Source organism: Dromiciops gliroides, chromosome 1 (genome assembly GCF_019393635.1).
Source record: "Dromiciops gliroides isolate mDroGli1 chromosome 1, mDroGli1.pri, whole genome shotgun sequence".
Lineage (NCBI taxonomy): Eukaryota > Metazoa > Chordata > Mammalia > Microbiotheria > Microbiotheriidae > Dromiciops > Dromiciops gliroides.
The window spans coordinates 45,606,412-45,620,622 of record NC_057861.1 but is presented as its reverse complement, the minus strand read 5'-3'; the positions used below and the strand labels follow the sequence as shown (position 1 = coordinate 45,620,622).

General features: G+C 45.7%; 1 protein-coding gene across 3 annotated transcripts in view; it reads left to right on the top strand.

The window, feature by feature from the left end:
* Window positions 1-1,801: 1,801 nt before the first annotated feature.
* PEX11G (peroxisomal biogenesis factor 11 gamma) overlaps window positions 1,802-14,211 on the top strand; it is a 29,532-nt gene continuing 17,122 nt past the window's right edge. For all 3 annotated transcript variants that reach the window (XR_006354236.1, XM_043979649.1, XM_043979650.1), the window contains exons 1-4: window positions 1,802-1,919; window positions 4,124-4,312; window positions 11,212-11,390; window positions 12,744-12,806. Coding sequence is in view for 2 of the 3 variants with exons in the window: in XM_043979649.1 (XP_043835584.1) it covers window positions 1,860-1,919; window positions 4,124-4,312; window positions 11,212-11,390; window positions 12,744-12,806 (491 nt within the window). In the remaining variant the exon portion in view is untranslated. The remainder of the gene's footprint in view (window positions 1,920-4,123; window positions 4,313-11,211; window positions 11,391-12,743; window positions 12,807-14,211) is intronic.

The following is a 14,211-nucleotide window of genomic DNA, read 5'->3' as shown; positions in this document are numbered from 1 at the left end:
CTTTCTACTTTTCTGGTTCTCTCCCTGTGTTCACTCACAGTATTGCAGTCACTAAGTCTTGTAATTCTTTTGGAACGACTCATGTTCCATCTGATCAATTAATGCCATCCCACACCATTGGGACCATCATCCTTGTTCATTAACCCGGTGTATCCCAAGGCTCTGTTCTGGGAACTCTTCTCTCTCTTCTACTTTTTTTTTTTTTGTGAGGCAATTGGGGTTGACTTGCCCAGGGTCACACAGCTAGTAAGTGTCAAGTGACTGAGGTCATATTTGAACTCAGTTCCTCCTGAATCCAGGGTCGGTGCCTTATCCACTGTGTCACCTAGCTGCCCCTACAATCTTACTTAAATTATCTTCTCTATATTGGTAATAATAATACTAGCTAGCATTTGTATTGCATTTTAAGGTTTACATGTTATCTCATTTGATCTTCACAACAATCCTGTGAGATAGGTGCTATTATTATCCCCATTTTGCAGATTAGGGAACAGAAGCAAAGAGGGTTGAGTGACTTGCCCAGGGTCACACAGCTAGAAAGTATCTGAAGATTGGATTTGAACTCAGGACTTCCTTACTGCAATACCACAGTACCACCCAGCTGTATAACCCTTATGACCTTGACCAAACCACTTCCTTTTTTGAGGGGCTTCAGTTTCCTCAGCTGTCAAAAAAAGGGGGTTTGTACAAGATACTACCACTAAAGTCACTTTCAGCTTTCCAATCTCTGATGCTTTGATCTGTAAAATGCTGATAATGCCTACTTGGTGGGAATTGGGGGGGGGGTGGAGTAGGAATCTACAATAACAAAATGTATATAAAGTGTTTGGCAACCTCAAAATGGCTTCGTAAATTTCAGGTCTCTTGATACTCCAGTGCAGGGCCAGTGCCTCTGAGCTCCTCAGCCTGCCCTCCCTCTTTTTCTCCTCTCCCGGGAACCCCAGCGATTCCTCCCTTTGCTGAGCAGGAAACTCTTTAAGAGGCCCAACTGTTAACAAGCCACAGGCCCCTCCCCTGGGTTTCCAGCCTTATTTCATGTTACTTCTCTAATTACCCTCTCAGTTTCAGCCAAACAAGGTTACCATCTGTTCAGTCTCCTGTCTCTGCACCCTAGCAAAGGCTGACATTTGCATCCATGTCTGGAATGTTTTCTATCCTCATCTCTCTGCCTATTAATTAATATCCCTAGTTTCTTTCCTCACTATGACACGTCCTACCCAAGGCATTTCCTAACGTCCTCAGTGGCTGGTACTATCTCCCTCTTGAAATTAATTTGTATTGACTTAATCTAGGTAATCATCCTTGAAGGCAGGGGCTGTTCGTGTCACAGTTGTCTGACACAATGTCTAGTAGAAGTAAATAGTACATACTGTATTCCTTAGCAAATATTTGTTGCGCAGAATCAAGTCGATTTGAAAGGGAGGCACTGTCGTACGGCGGCATGATTGTACTAACAGTCTGCATTTGCGTAGCGCTTGTTATCTTGTTTTAAACCCTGGGACCTCACGGATGAGGTCCTGGAGCAAGTCATTTTCTGGGCCTCATTTTCCTCATCTGTAAAATGAGGAAGCTGGAAGCTGGCCTAGACGAATTCTAAAGGCCTTTCTCCCCCTCCTCGCTCCACCCCCGCCTTTAAATCTATGATGATGGAAATCTAAACATATGAGGCCAAAACAGAGGGGCCCAGGTTAGTGCGAGCCAGAAAGCCACACCGGGAGGGGATTTATGAATGGCCCGACAAGCCCCGCCCTCCTCGCGCGAGCACGCAGCGCTTCCCCTCCCCGAGTGCCTGCCCCTCGCACAGCGTGCTGACGTCACGGCGTGCTGACGTCACCGCCGGTCACCCCGGAAGTGTTGCCATGGCGGCGCTGAGCGGACTGGTGTCTGCGCTGGAGTCCTATAGAGGCCGGGACCGCTTGGTGAGGCCCCGGGCGGGCTGGGACCGGACCTCGGAGGCGGGGGAGGGTGGCGGGGCCGCGCTGTGCCCCCCTCCTCCTTTTCGTGTCTGAAGGTCAGCCCGGCCCGACTGTGGGCCCCGGGAGTCCCGGCCCCAGGTTCCGTGGGCGGGATGACCCTGCAGGCTCGCGCAGCCAGTGTCAGAAGCAGTGAAGCCCCTCAGTAAAATGAGTAGGGGGGGGGCTCCCCGTGTTTCTGTCCCTAAGGCCTCTGGGAACTAAGAAGACGTGGGTTTAGACCCCCACCGCAGCCCCTGCTTTGGGGCAGGACCCTGCCCGGACAGCGCTGGTCTTTGAGCCTCAGTTTCCCCACCTTTCCTGGACTGGTTGAACCCCTCCCAGGACTGGGATTCCTGGTGTACCAGAAAGAGCTAGAGGACCGTGGTAAACAGGTCTTAAGTGAACAAACATAATCTGCTTGGTCCTGCTTCCTCGTTTTATAGATGAAGTAGGTGAGACCCAGAGAAGTAGGTGACCTCAAACTTACAGTGATATTTTAAGTGGGAAATGCAGGCGTTGAGTCTTGGACCTCTGCCTCCAATTCCAGCCTGCTTTCCATTGCACCGAACCACACTGTCATTTGTATCCTAGGTCTGCAACTCAATATTTCAGCGACTTTGGGTTAATCACTTCTCTGGGCCTCAGTTTCCTCATCCGTAAGGTGAATGGATAGCATCCTTTTGAGTTCTAAATCTGTGTGATCCTGTGACTAGACAATTTTAAGTTTTCTTGTGGCTCTACAGATCTCTATATTCAAATGAGGGCTACAAGGATTGTGCAGATGAGGGGCCATTATCGGCCTGCTTCTGAACCTCCCTGACAGACTATGTGACTCCATAGGCAAACCACTTAATTTTTCAGTTCTCTAGGCAATTCTCTAAAACTTTTAATCTGCAGAGGTGATGCAGACCTGAATTGGTAGAGTTTCCTCAATTGGGTGTTTCCTTTACCCACATGAAATCGTTAAGTCCAGTCTGTCCCCATCCCTGTCGCTGCTATATACAGAGCCTGTACTCCAAGGCAGTATGTGAGACACAAAGATATGACAAGCTAATGCTTTCATGGACCTCACTGTCTAGTAGGTGACCAGGCTATGATATACATTAAATATGTTTTTTCTCTAAAAGATTAATGTTACTTGTCCTGAATTTAATGGTTATAAAAGTGTTTTTAAATTTAACAACTGATAGCTTTCTCTTCAGGAGAAGGTTGACTAGAATTCATGTTTCCTGGCTCCCTAGCCAGGGCTCTGTCTTCCATAAAGTGCTGGTTACATTTGTACCATTTATCATAAAATATTTGCCGTTAACTTAAAGCTTTTGCAGAGGCCTAGTCTTTTATCAATTTTCTGTAATTTTGTGGCAGTGAGGAAGAGAAAAAAGAGACACTGATGCTAAAGGCAAAGGTAACAAGACTCCATGTTGCAGTAAAGTACAAATCATTTTTGAGAATTGTGTTATGCACTGGAGTGACTAATAGATTTATTTGTCAAGGGAATGCTAGATGATTACTGTATGTAGCCTGAGAAAGCTCCAAAGTGTTCACCATATGGTCATTTTTGAGGGTGGTATGCTATACAGATTGGTACAGGGTGCTTTTTTGTTTGTTTCTCTACTTCCTTTTTATCCTACTCATCTTCCAGATAAGTGAGCATACAGATATCCTCTGGCTCACACTTATCAAGTAACACTGAAGTAGTTCTTTCTCCTGGGGGTTGGTTTCAAATTCATATCTCCAATGCTTCCCAGGTCACCTGAGTCACATTTTCCACTTTCCAGTAACATATGTATATTGCTTTAACCTCAGATACCGTTCTATCATTTTGAATTTCCACTTTTTAGCTTAAAATTCATTAGTTCAGTCATCACCATTACCAATACCAGATAGGGGTTTTATCACATGATAGCAGGAATGATCATGTTTGAAAATGAATTTTGAATATTTTATTGAAATATTCTCTATTTAGCAAATATGATATGCCCTGCACAATCATACCCACTCTGGTGGAAAGATATGAAGTATTGTGTAAGAAATGGGCTTTGTTGTCTGGTTGGGGGCAGAAAACCCAGATAGTTACTGAAATTGATAGTTGGTTACTGCAGACAGATTGATACAATCATAAATCAATGCCCTGCTTTCTCATGCTTGTTGCCTCTGCTTTGCTGCAGATTAGGACTTTGAGCTATGGCTGTCAGCTGGTCGGTGGGCTCCTGGCTGAGCAGTCTTCTGTCAAATCGGAAGTAGGGAAGAGGCTCCTGGTGATATCTGCACAGCTCAACCACTGCAGGACAGTCTTGCGGTTGTTCGATGACCTGGCTATGCTCGCATACAGCAAGCAGTATGGCCTGGGTGCTAAGGTAACCACCTCAGAACTGTTCCGTAAAAACATAATGTTTTAGATTTGGTGTAACCAAAAAAATCATTAAAAGAGGCTGCTTAAACCCACTTTTGGTTTTTATAAGAGCTTATAATGTTGCTTGTTCCTTTGGGAGAAGAGTCAACATAAGGATCGTGGAATAGTCTACTCAGACTATGACAAATGAATTCCCCTGTGGGCCCTGGAGGTACCTTGTTAGAGATAAATTGTTTACCATGAAGGATACATCCAGCTTTAAACCCTAGGAACCTATGTCATGGTGGTAGAGAAAAATGAACACCGGGTGAGGAGTCAAAGGAGCCAGCCCTGAAGCCTGATTCTGCTGCTTAGCGTGTGCCCTTGGCCAGGTGACTTCCGCTCACTGAGCCTCAGTTTTCTCATATAGAAAATGAAGAGATTGGACTCAATGACCTTTGAAGGCCCTTCTAACTCGAAATCATTTATTACCGGGTGGCAGTGGTGAGCCCTGTGTTAATTGCTGCAGAGGGTACAGAAAGCTATAAGATATGGTCCCTTCCCTCACAGAACTCGAATTCTGTTGGCTCTTAGAGTCTAATTAGATGTACAAGCTCTGGACCTCTGGATATCTCAGTCCAGTTAAACATGAAAAATATAATCAAGATGGCCTCTAAGGTGCCAGCTTGAGTTCTGTAATCTTACACTTTCTCGCCTTCCTCCATGGCATGATTGTAAGGCCCTTTACCATTCAGTCATTCTCCCATGCACTAGGTCCAGCTCGGTAGTGTCTCATCTAAAAGAATTTTCTACAAGTGCAATTTCTTTAAAAAAAAAAACTTTTATTGACATATTTGTTTTCATATCATAGATGTTTTTTGATATGCCCTCCTACCCAATCCTTTCAGCCGCCCATGTAACAAAAAAAATAGTTGGCCAGGGCTGACCAACCCAGTGACCATGTCTAGCTGTGTGCAGCATTCCACACCCATACTCACTTGGTTCTCTAGAACCAAGATTAGTCATTACGATTATTCCCTATTTGGCGTTCTTCCTCACTGGACTTCCTAAATTGTGACTCATTCCCTCAGTTCCAGGTTCTCCCTGTCTTCCCTAGTTATAGTCAGCCCTAGCAGCTTAAAGCTCTATCCAGTAGTTCCAGAAGGAATTGCCTCTAGTTGCCAGGCCCCACATTTGCATCGCAAGGGATTTTAGGAGGCAGTTATTTGCCTTATTTTTTTAAAGATAAGAACATAAAGAACTATACTAGGCAGTCAGTAGCAGTCTCTGACAGGTAAGCCTGGCCCTTCCTTAGAGGCTGTGTCCTGGTGGGGTCGAATGACATTTGGTACCCTCTTCAGACTCAGGAATTCAATTTAACAAACATTTATTAAACTCTTGCTCTATGCAAAGCAGTGCAGCCTAGTGGATATAGAGCTGGCTTCCAAGTCAGGAAGACCTGGGTTCAAATCTTACTTCTGACTCCTACTGGCTGTGTGACTTTGGGCAAATCACTTAACTTCTCAGTGCTCTAGACAATTTTCTAAGCCTATAAGCCATAGAGAGGTGCAGATACTGACCTATATTGGTAACAGGAATTTTTTTTCATCAGGGAGTTCCCTATAACCACATCAAAGATCCAGCTCTTAACCCTATCCCTATATTCAGATATCAGAAACACAAAGACAGCATGTGACACAGTCTTTGCAAATAAGGAGTGGGACAGGTGCAGCATGTACATGTGTGAGTGAATGAGTGTGTGCGAAGGACAGAGGAGAGCTTCAGACAAGATACTCTAGAAAAGTTGAGGGAGAAGGAGGAAACTTTCAGCAGAGGCTTCACTAAGGAGTTGGCACCTGAGCTAAGCCTCAAAGAAAAGGCAGACACTGAGAGGAAGTGGTGAAGAGCAAGGTCATCATAGGTACAGGGATGGCTCGTGTGACTCCACTGGCATGTCAGGCTCTGGAGGAACTGGTAGATCAGTTTGGATCAGGCTGTCGAGGTGTGTGGTTTAGTGTGTTAGGGGGTGAGAAAGAGGTGGGAGGGATGGGAAGCTCCAGGCTGATGAGGCAGTATGAAACTGTAGCTTGGCCATGGGCAATAGGGAGCCATCAAAGGTTTTCTAGCAGGAGTGAGAGGGTCAGACCTCAGCCTTAGGAGGATTATTTTGACATCTGTATGAAGGATGAATTGGAGACAGGAAAGTCAGCGATAAGCTGCTAAAGCAGCACAAGCAAGAAATGAAACCGGCCTGGGCTAGGATGGTGAAGTACAGAATAGATGGAGAAAAGGTGATAGCGGCTTCACGTGGTGGGTGCTGAATAAAGCTGCTTGATTGACTGACAGATAAGAGAAACTGCGGTGTTAGAGTCAGTAGGACTTAGCAACTGATTAGATTGGGGGGATGGGGGAAGGCAAAGAAAGAGGCATCTAGCTCAGGTTTTGAGCATGGGTGCCAAGGAGTAGGGCGATGTCATCAACAGAAAGAGAAGTTGGGTGAATGGTCAGGCTTAGGGGAGATGATGAGTTCAGTTTGGACACATGGAGTCGGAGAAGCCATAAGTAGCCAGGTAGAGATGTCTTCCAGTATAGCTGGAGGTGCGGGACTGAATTCAGAGGCAAAACCCGGCTCTATTTGTAGTTTGGGGAATCACTTGCTAAGGATTGATCATTGACTCAGTGGGAGTGAATAAGATCACCAGGGGAGAGGAAAGAAAAAGAAGAGAAGGGGGCCTGGATAAAGCACCGGCAAATATCCAGGTTACAGGGTAGGAAAAAGAGGATGGCCTGTGGAGGGCAGGCAGACAGAAGGAGGAGAACCAGAGAAAGGGACCTGGCCTCAAGCCCCAGCCCTGTCGGCTGCTGTTTGTGCAGCCTGAGAAAAGTTGCTTCCTTTCTCTAGGCCTCAGGTGTTGGACAAGATGGTCTCTGAAGGTGCTTCTAGTTCTAGAGCCAGGATCTAGAACTGACTGTGAATTGACTAAAAAGAAGAGTGGATGCAGGATGATGGGAGTGTGGGACATTCCATCTGGGCAGAGGATGATTGAGAAAAGGCCCCAAGATTTACTAGGAAGTCATTGGTGTATGGCAAGCATCGAGAATTAGGGGAAGAAGGTAACAAAAGTGTCCCAAGGGTGTCAGAAACAGAGAGAGAGAGGTCTCACATAGACCGAAATGTGCACAGCAGTATTTTTAAGGTGGCAGAGAAGTGGAAAGCTGAGAGGCTGCGGGGTATAGTGGAAGTGTCCTTGTGGCTGGCCTCAAAGTCAACAAGACCTTGGGTCCCTCACACACACACACACACACACACACACACACACACACACACACGCACACACACACACGCACACACACACACGCACACACACACACGCACGCACACACGCATTTGTGCTTTGTGACTGTGGATGAGTCACCTTACCTCCTAGAGCCCCAGGCATTCTCTAGGATGAATTTTTAATCTGCAATCCATGAGCTGGTTGATATTTTGATAAGAGGATTTCACTAGAATTATTTCTCTTGTCATCCTATGTATTTTACTTAAAACATTTAAAAACATGATTCTGAGAAAGGGTCCATCCATAGCCTTTACCAGATTGCCAGAGGGTTCCAAGCCACAAAAAGGATTCAGAAGCTCTGTCCTAAGACTAACCCTAAGCCTAGAGAGGGAGGGATGAACCTTGGTAGAGAGGAGTGAAATGATAGGACTGATTAAAAAAAAACCCACCATAGATGCCCATTGATGGGGAAATTGCAAAATAGATTGTGGTACATTAATCATGTAATGAACTATTACTGGGTTATGAGAAATGATAAATAAGGAGAATTCAAAGAAGCTTGGGAAGACATTGGTAGTGAAAGGGATAACAAGGAAATATGTTGCATAATGACAGTAATAATCTAAAGGGAAGGAGCAAAAGACAAAGTGAGCACTGCAATTATAACGACCAAGCTTGGCCCCTGGAGAAGAGGTGGGAAGATGGGCAGCAGGTGTGGGATTTTGTTCGTGCTGTCAAAACAACTGGTGGGTTGGCTTTGCTGAACTGATTTTCTTTTCTCTTTCCTTTAAAATTTTTGTTACAAAGGATGGTTCACGGGGTAGGAGGTGGCAGTGAATGTGATGTGAAAACAAAAGAGATCAGTGGGAATAACGTTTTACAAAGGAGCGAGAGACTCTGGTGACTTTTGAGAAAGCTGTCTCTGTCACACAAGATTCTAAGTAGTTTAGCTGTGAATGAATGACGAGAAGCGAGGCCGCAAGGGGTGTAGATTCTTTTTTCGAGTTTAGCCACGAAAGGGAAGGGAGATGTAGAAGGTTAGTTTGAGGGGATGGAAAGGTGAGGGGAAGGTTTTTGTTTTAAGGATGAGAGGATCTGATCTGCTTCCTCTCTAGGGAACTAATTCACGTGGGTGAAACTGGAGAGAGACCAAACATTTATTATTCAAGGTTATTCAATTCAACAAACATTTATTTAGCATTTACTATTTGTTTACAGGACACTGTGCTGGATGCTTAGATTTTTTTAGTTGAGTGGAGAAGTAAACATGCAAATATAGATCACTTTTAAACAACATTACACTATATATGTATCAGAAAGGTACAAGTGAAGTGCTAAGGCTTCATAAAGTAGGTGGCTTTTGAGTCTTTTTGAGGATGGGTAGGACTCCAATAAGTGAAAATAGGGAGGCAAACCCTTCTAGGCCAAGGACTTTGGGGGTCTATGCATTTTTTTTGGTTGTTGTTTAAGATTTTGTTAGCTGTATTTCTTAAATGTAACTGTTTTCTGTTGCAATCCTGTGAAATTTTTTGGTTTTGTTTAATTTTTTTTAATCCTGTGAAATTTTAAAGCATTTAAAAACATTTATTTTGAAAAGGGGTCCACAGGCTTCAGCAGACTGCTGAAAGGTTCCATAACACCAGGTTAGGACCCCTCCCTCTAGGCAAAACCCAAGGTCCATGGGAGGGAATGTAGCAGGGGCCAGAGAACAGTGTAGTTTTGTTTGGAGGGTAATGGTAGGAGAAGGCAGGAAATAGAGGACGGCGCCAGAGTGCTGAGGATCTGGAGAGAAGGAAGTCACAGAAGTGACACGGTCAGGCCATCTGGTCGCTTAGAAGCAGGGCCATCCCTTTCTCTCCCTGTTGCCATTTAGAACAGTCGTTATAGACAAGATGCCCCCAGCAGTCGCTTCCAGCTCCAAGCCTTTGATCCTGTGGGCAGTATTATGAATGCGCCGTGCCTCACAACACCGCTAGTGACCCCAGCCTGCTTAGTTAGTACCTTTCCTACTGCTAGAAATTGTGGAAATCCAGGATCCAGAATCAAAAGGTGCTTGATGTGTATGGAATCAGAGCAGATGGCCTTCCGTGTTCTCACGGAAATGTCATTGAGCCTTTTACTCGTCTGGGAGCATTTCCCCCCAAATAACTGATCCTGAAGGCACTCTTCTCTGGACAGTGTCCAAGATGCCGTGACATGCCCTCCTCCTCATTGGCCTCCCTTTTCTAGACTCCATGCAGATCTCAGCCCCTGCTAAGGCACCATTGCCTGGGACAAGTCACAACACAGTTGAATAGCAGACAGCTTGTTTTGCTACCAGGTACATTCCAGGCATTCATTCCCATGGAGATCTGAGAAGACATCCTGGACTTCCTGGTTGTGTTTTGGAGACTGGCCTTCTAAATAGATCATAGTTTGTTAGTTCCCTGCTCCAATAATATTGCCCTGTATTACACAGCACAGTAAAGGAGACCACATGTAACCCAGTGTCTTGAGTTACACTGTAGATGGATGGTTTGCAGTCTCATCAGCAAGCCAATCCAGCGTCATTTCTTAGCCCAGTAGGTTGGGAGTGGGGCCTGGTTCCTCCTCCTCCTCCTCCTCCTCCTCCTCCTCCTCCTCCTTCTCTATTTTAGGTGGGTTCTCTTTAAAAAGAGGACACTTCCCCAACCTTTCCAGACTAGGGTGCCCCCACGCTCTAACCACAGAAGGCACCATGGGCTGAATGCCAAAGCAGTGGGCAAACCCACAAGTGCTCCAGGAGTTCAGATGAGGAAGTGATCCCTGCAGCCCGAGGTGGTGGTGGAAAGGCTCCGGAAGGAGGTGGGGCTTGAGCAGGGCCTCAGGGCCTCCACATATGCCCAGGGTTTAGAGGGGCTAAGAGGAGGCATTTGAGGGGCAAAGTGCTCCCTATCCTTCCTCACATCCAGCCAATTGCTGAGTCCTATCCATTTTAGTTCCACAGTGTTTCTTGTGTCCATCCCTTGCTTTCTTTCCCCAGGGCTACCACCCTCCTTCAGACAGAGGGTGAGCTACCTGGCAGGAGCAGGGGACTCCTAAAGGGGGCAGGACGTGAGAGGCCACAGGCTGGGCTGGGGCCTCTGATGCCTGGCTGCACATCCTGAATGGACACCGCTTTTGCCTCAGCCTGAGGGCTGTGCTCCACAGGGTAGTGAGAGGAAGGCTAAATGGCCCCCCTCGCAGCACCCCTGCTCTGAACCATGGAGTTTGTGCAAAAAAACGATTCCTGGGGGAGAATTCGCTGCAGCTGCAGGACGTGGCAAAAGCCAGCTGTTGTCTTCATAATGCCACGCATTGTTTCTATTGTCAGAAAGACTCTGGATGCTTTTGCTCTTTGGCCTGAACTGTTTGGCCCAGAGAGTTGGCAGGGAAGGGAGGGAAGGGAAGGAGTATTGCCTAGTGAAGTCACCGAGTTAACTATAGAGTGTGCCAGGGAGGTTAGAAAAGACAATCTTGACCACTGCCCTCCCCTCCCCTCCCCCTGCCTTCCTTCCTCTCTTCTCTCCTGCCCTCCTCTCTGCTCCTTTCCCTCCTCCCCTCCCCTCTCATCTCCTCCCCTATTCTTCTCCTCTCTCTTCCCTTTCCACCCCCTCTTCCCATTCCCTCCATCTGTGTCCCTCTGCAGGAGGAAGATGCTATCATCCGCTGGCTGTCTGTCATCAGTAACCTTGCTGATCAGCTCTATTACCCTTGTGAGCACGTTGCCTGGGCCGCGGATGCTAAGATTATTCACATCAACTCTACCAGGTGGTGGATACTCAGTACGGCCCTTTGGGGCCTTTCACTTCTCTTAGGAATTGGACGGTGAGTGAAAAGATTGGATTATTTGCCTGCTCCAATTTGAGTTAATCTCCAGGAGGAAACATGTGACTTTAGTTCAGAGATTTCTCTAATGGCTCCACCAAACAAAGAAACACTTGAGCTGACAGCCCAAGTGGATGAGGCTGCTGGTGACATATGAGCCATGTGAATTAAGAAACCCTCTTTCTATTGGTCAAGGATGTCCAGGTGCCTGGAGCCAGGCACCGTCATCTGAGCAGGGCTTTAGCTGCAGCCTCTCTTCTCAGCCCGCTCCTTAGGGAGCTTGTGCGTCCTTGGCCTTCTTTTCTCTATTCATGACAAAATCAGACCTTTCCTTCCCTGACCTCAGGAAGGAGAAATCATTCCAAAGAAGCTGGCTGCTCTGCTTGTTTCTAAGGGAGATAAGCTCCTGCAGAAAAATCTCTTGTGTCCTACTCTATTTGTAGCAGAAATGCCTAAACAAGACTATCAGGTGTTTACTTGCAAGTTGAATTCACCCAAAAGCTTCAGTATCCAAGGGACTTCAAAGCAGCATTTTCCTGGCAGACCTCTTTATGTTAGCAGCGGTGCCAAATGCATTTTAAAAACTAGTGGGAGAGGGGGCAGCTAGGTGGTGCTGCAGTGGATAAAGCACCAGCCTTGGAGTCAGGAGGACCTGAGTTCAAATGCGACCTCAGACACTTGACACTTACTAGCTGTGTGACCCTGGGCAAGTCACTTAATCCCCATTGTCCTGCAAAAACAAAACAAAACAAAAACTAGAGGGAGAAAAGACATTTGCCATTTCTAGACTTCTAGTAACCACCTTGCTTGGGTAAGACTTGCTTAGAAAAGACTTTACAAAGTGTTATTTCAAAGTAAAAGTCCTTGTTTTAGTCCTGGAGTAATTCTTAGGGCATTAGCTTGTTTGTTGGGGCACAGTATCCTTGGCCTTCCCCAAAGGCCATTCAAGTAAAGGACAAACACATTGCTTCAAAAAGATCAGAAGAGTATCTCAAGAATAGCTCCTGCCTTCAGCAGCAAAGCAAATATGAACATTCCAAGTTTTCTGCTGTGTAAGATATGCAAACGGATGCTTTTTGTTTCGGGCTCTACCTGCAGCCTTTAGAGAGTGGCTTTTGGTGGCAGAGGATCTGGGTTTAAATCCCAGCTCTGCTGCTTAATACCTGTGTGACCTTAGGGAAGTCACTTCTGTTTTCTGGGCCCCTCTAAAATGAGGGCTTGGATTAGATGCCTGCTGCCCTCTGAGGTTCTTGGATCTAAATCCTCAGCTCATCCTTACTTCTTTGAGGGATAGCCATGGCAGCCACCCACCCACCGTATGTTTTTCCTGATATTTTTTTCTGGTCTTTTCAGATCACTGAAGATTATACTGAATCTGAGAAGGAAACTGAGAAATCCTGAAGGAAAATCTGCTAGGTATGATTTCATCCCCTTTCATATTCTTTCTCTCGTAGGAAAAGGAAGAAGCTCTTCAATTACATCAGCTAATTTTCATTTCAAGGAGGAGGCAACATGAGGAGCTGGATAATTAGCAGATCATTCTAGTTATCAAAAGGAGAAGTTGATAGCATTTCGTTTCCTACATCACTTCATAATGAGAAGGAATAGGAATCCCTGAATTTAGGCATATTTGGTTTAATGTTGAACAGCCAGATCTCTGGGGGGAATAGGGTGGTGGAGAAGAAGTACACAGGACATGATTTTAAGTTTAATATTCATTATTTTTATTTTCTCCATCACTTAAGTCTAGACCAACAACAAATCAAGCCCTGATGTGTAGCATTTGCTACTTTCTGAGATGTAAATGCTCACACTGAAAATTTAACAATCAGCTGAAAAGCTGGTTTAAGCTGGCTCCAGCATACCTCTGCCTGAATTATCACCTAACACTGGCCTGTGGGGGTGTGATGATTATCATGACAGAGAACATAGAATGTCAGATCTGTAAGGACTTTTAGAGACTGTCTGGGCCAGGGCCTCTTAAGCTTTTCTGTGTCCTGGACCCCTCAGGCAGTTAATCTGATAAAGCCTATGGAGCCCTTCTCAGAATCAGGTTTTTAAATGCATGAAATGAAATTCATAGGATTACAAAGGAAACCAATTATGCTGACATAGTTACCAAAATATTTCTTTAAAAAAGTTCATGGACCCCTGGCAAAGAACACCTGATCTAAACCAATCTCTTCCTTCTGCAGAAGGGAAAACTAAGGCTTACTGAGGGGAAGGGACTTGCTCACAGTCACTGAGCTGCTCTGTCTTTCTGCATCTTGCCCCTTGTTCCCCTTCAAAGCCACAGAGCCAGTGTCATCATCCCCACACAAACTGGTTACGCTTCTGCCTACAGGGACAAAGCTCAGCCTTTTGGCACCTCTCTGTACATCCCTGTACCCCCCAAGGCAGGGCCTGGCACACGGCAGCCCAGTGTGGGATCACGGCCAGAGTTCTGGATTTGGGGCCTTGGCTTTTTTAGCACTTACTATGTGTGGCCCATGGTGGGGCACTTGACTCCATCAAGCCTCATTTCCTTCATCTCTAAAATGGGGTTGAAGTACTTGCAGGGCAGTTGTGAGTAATGTATTTTGTAAGCTTTAAAGTGCTATAGAGAAGTTAGTATTACAAATAAGTTTGTTGAATCAGAATAGCAGAAGAAATAATGACTATAAAGAGAAAGTAACATGAACTCATTTATAGATCAGTGATCTGTGATTTCATCTGTGTGGGAACTCCCTCCACTGAAGCAAATTGCAATCCATGAGTAACTTGGTAGATAAAGCTCTTTCTTTGTGCTAATGTGCCCATTGTCCTGGTTCAGGGCCTCATT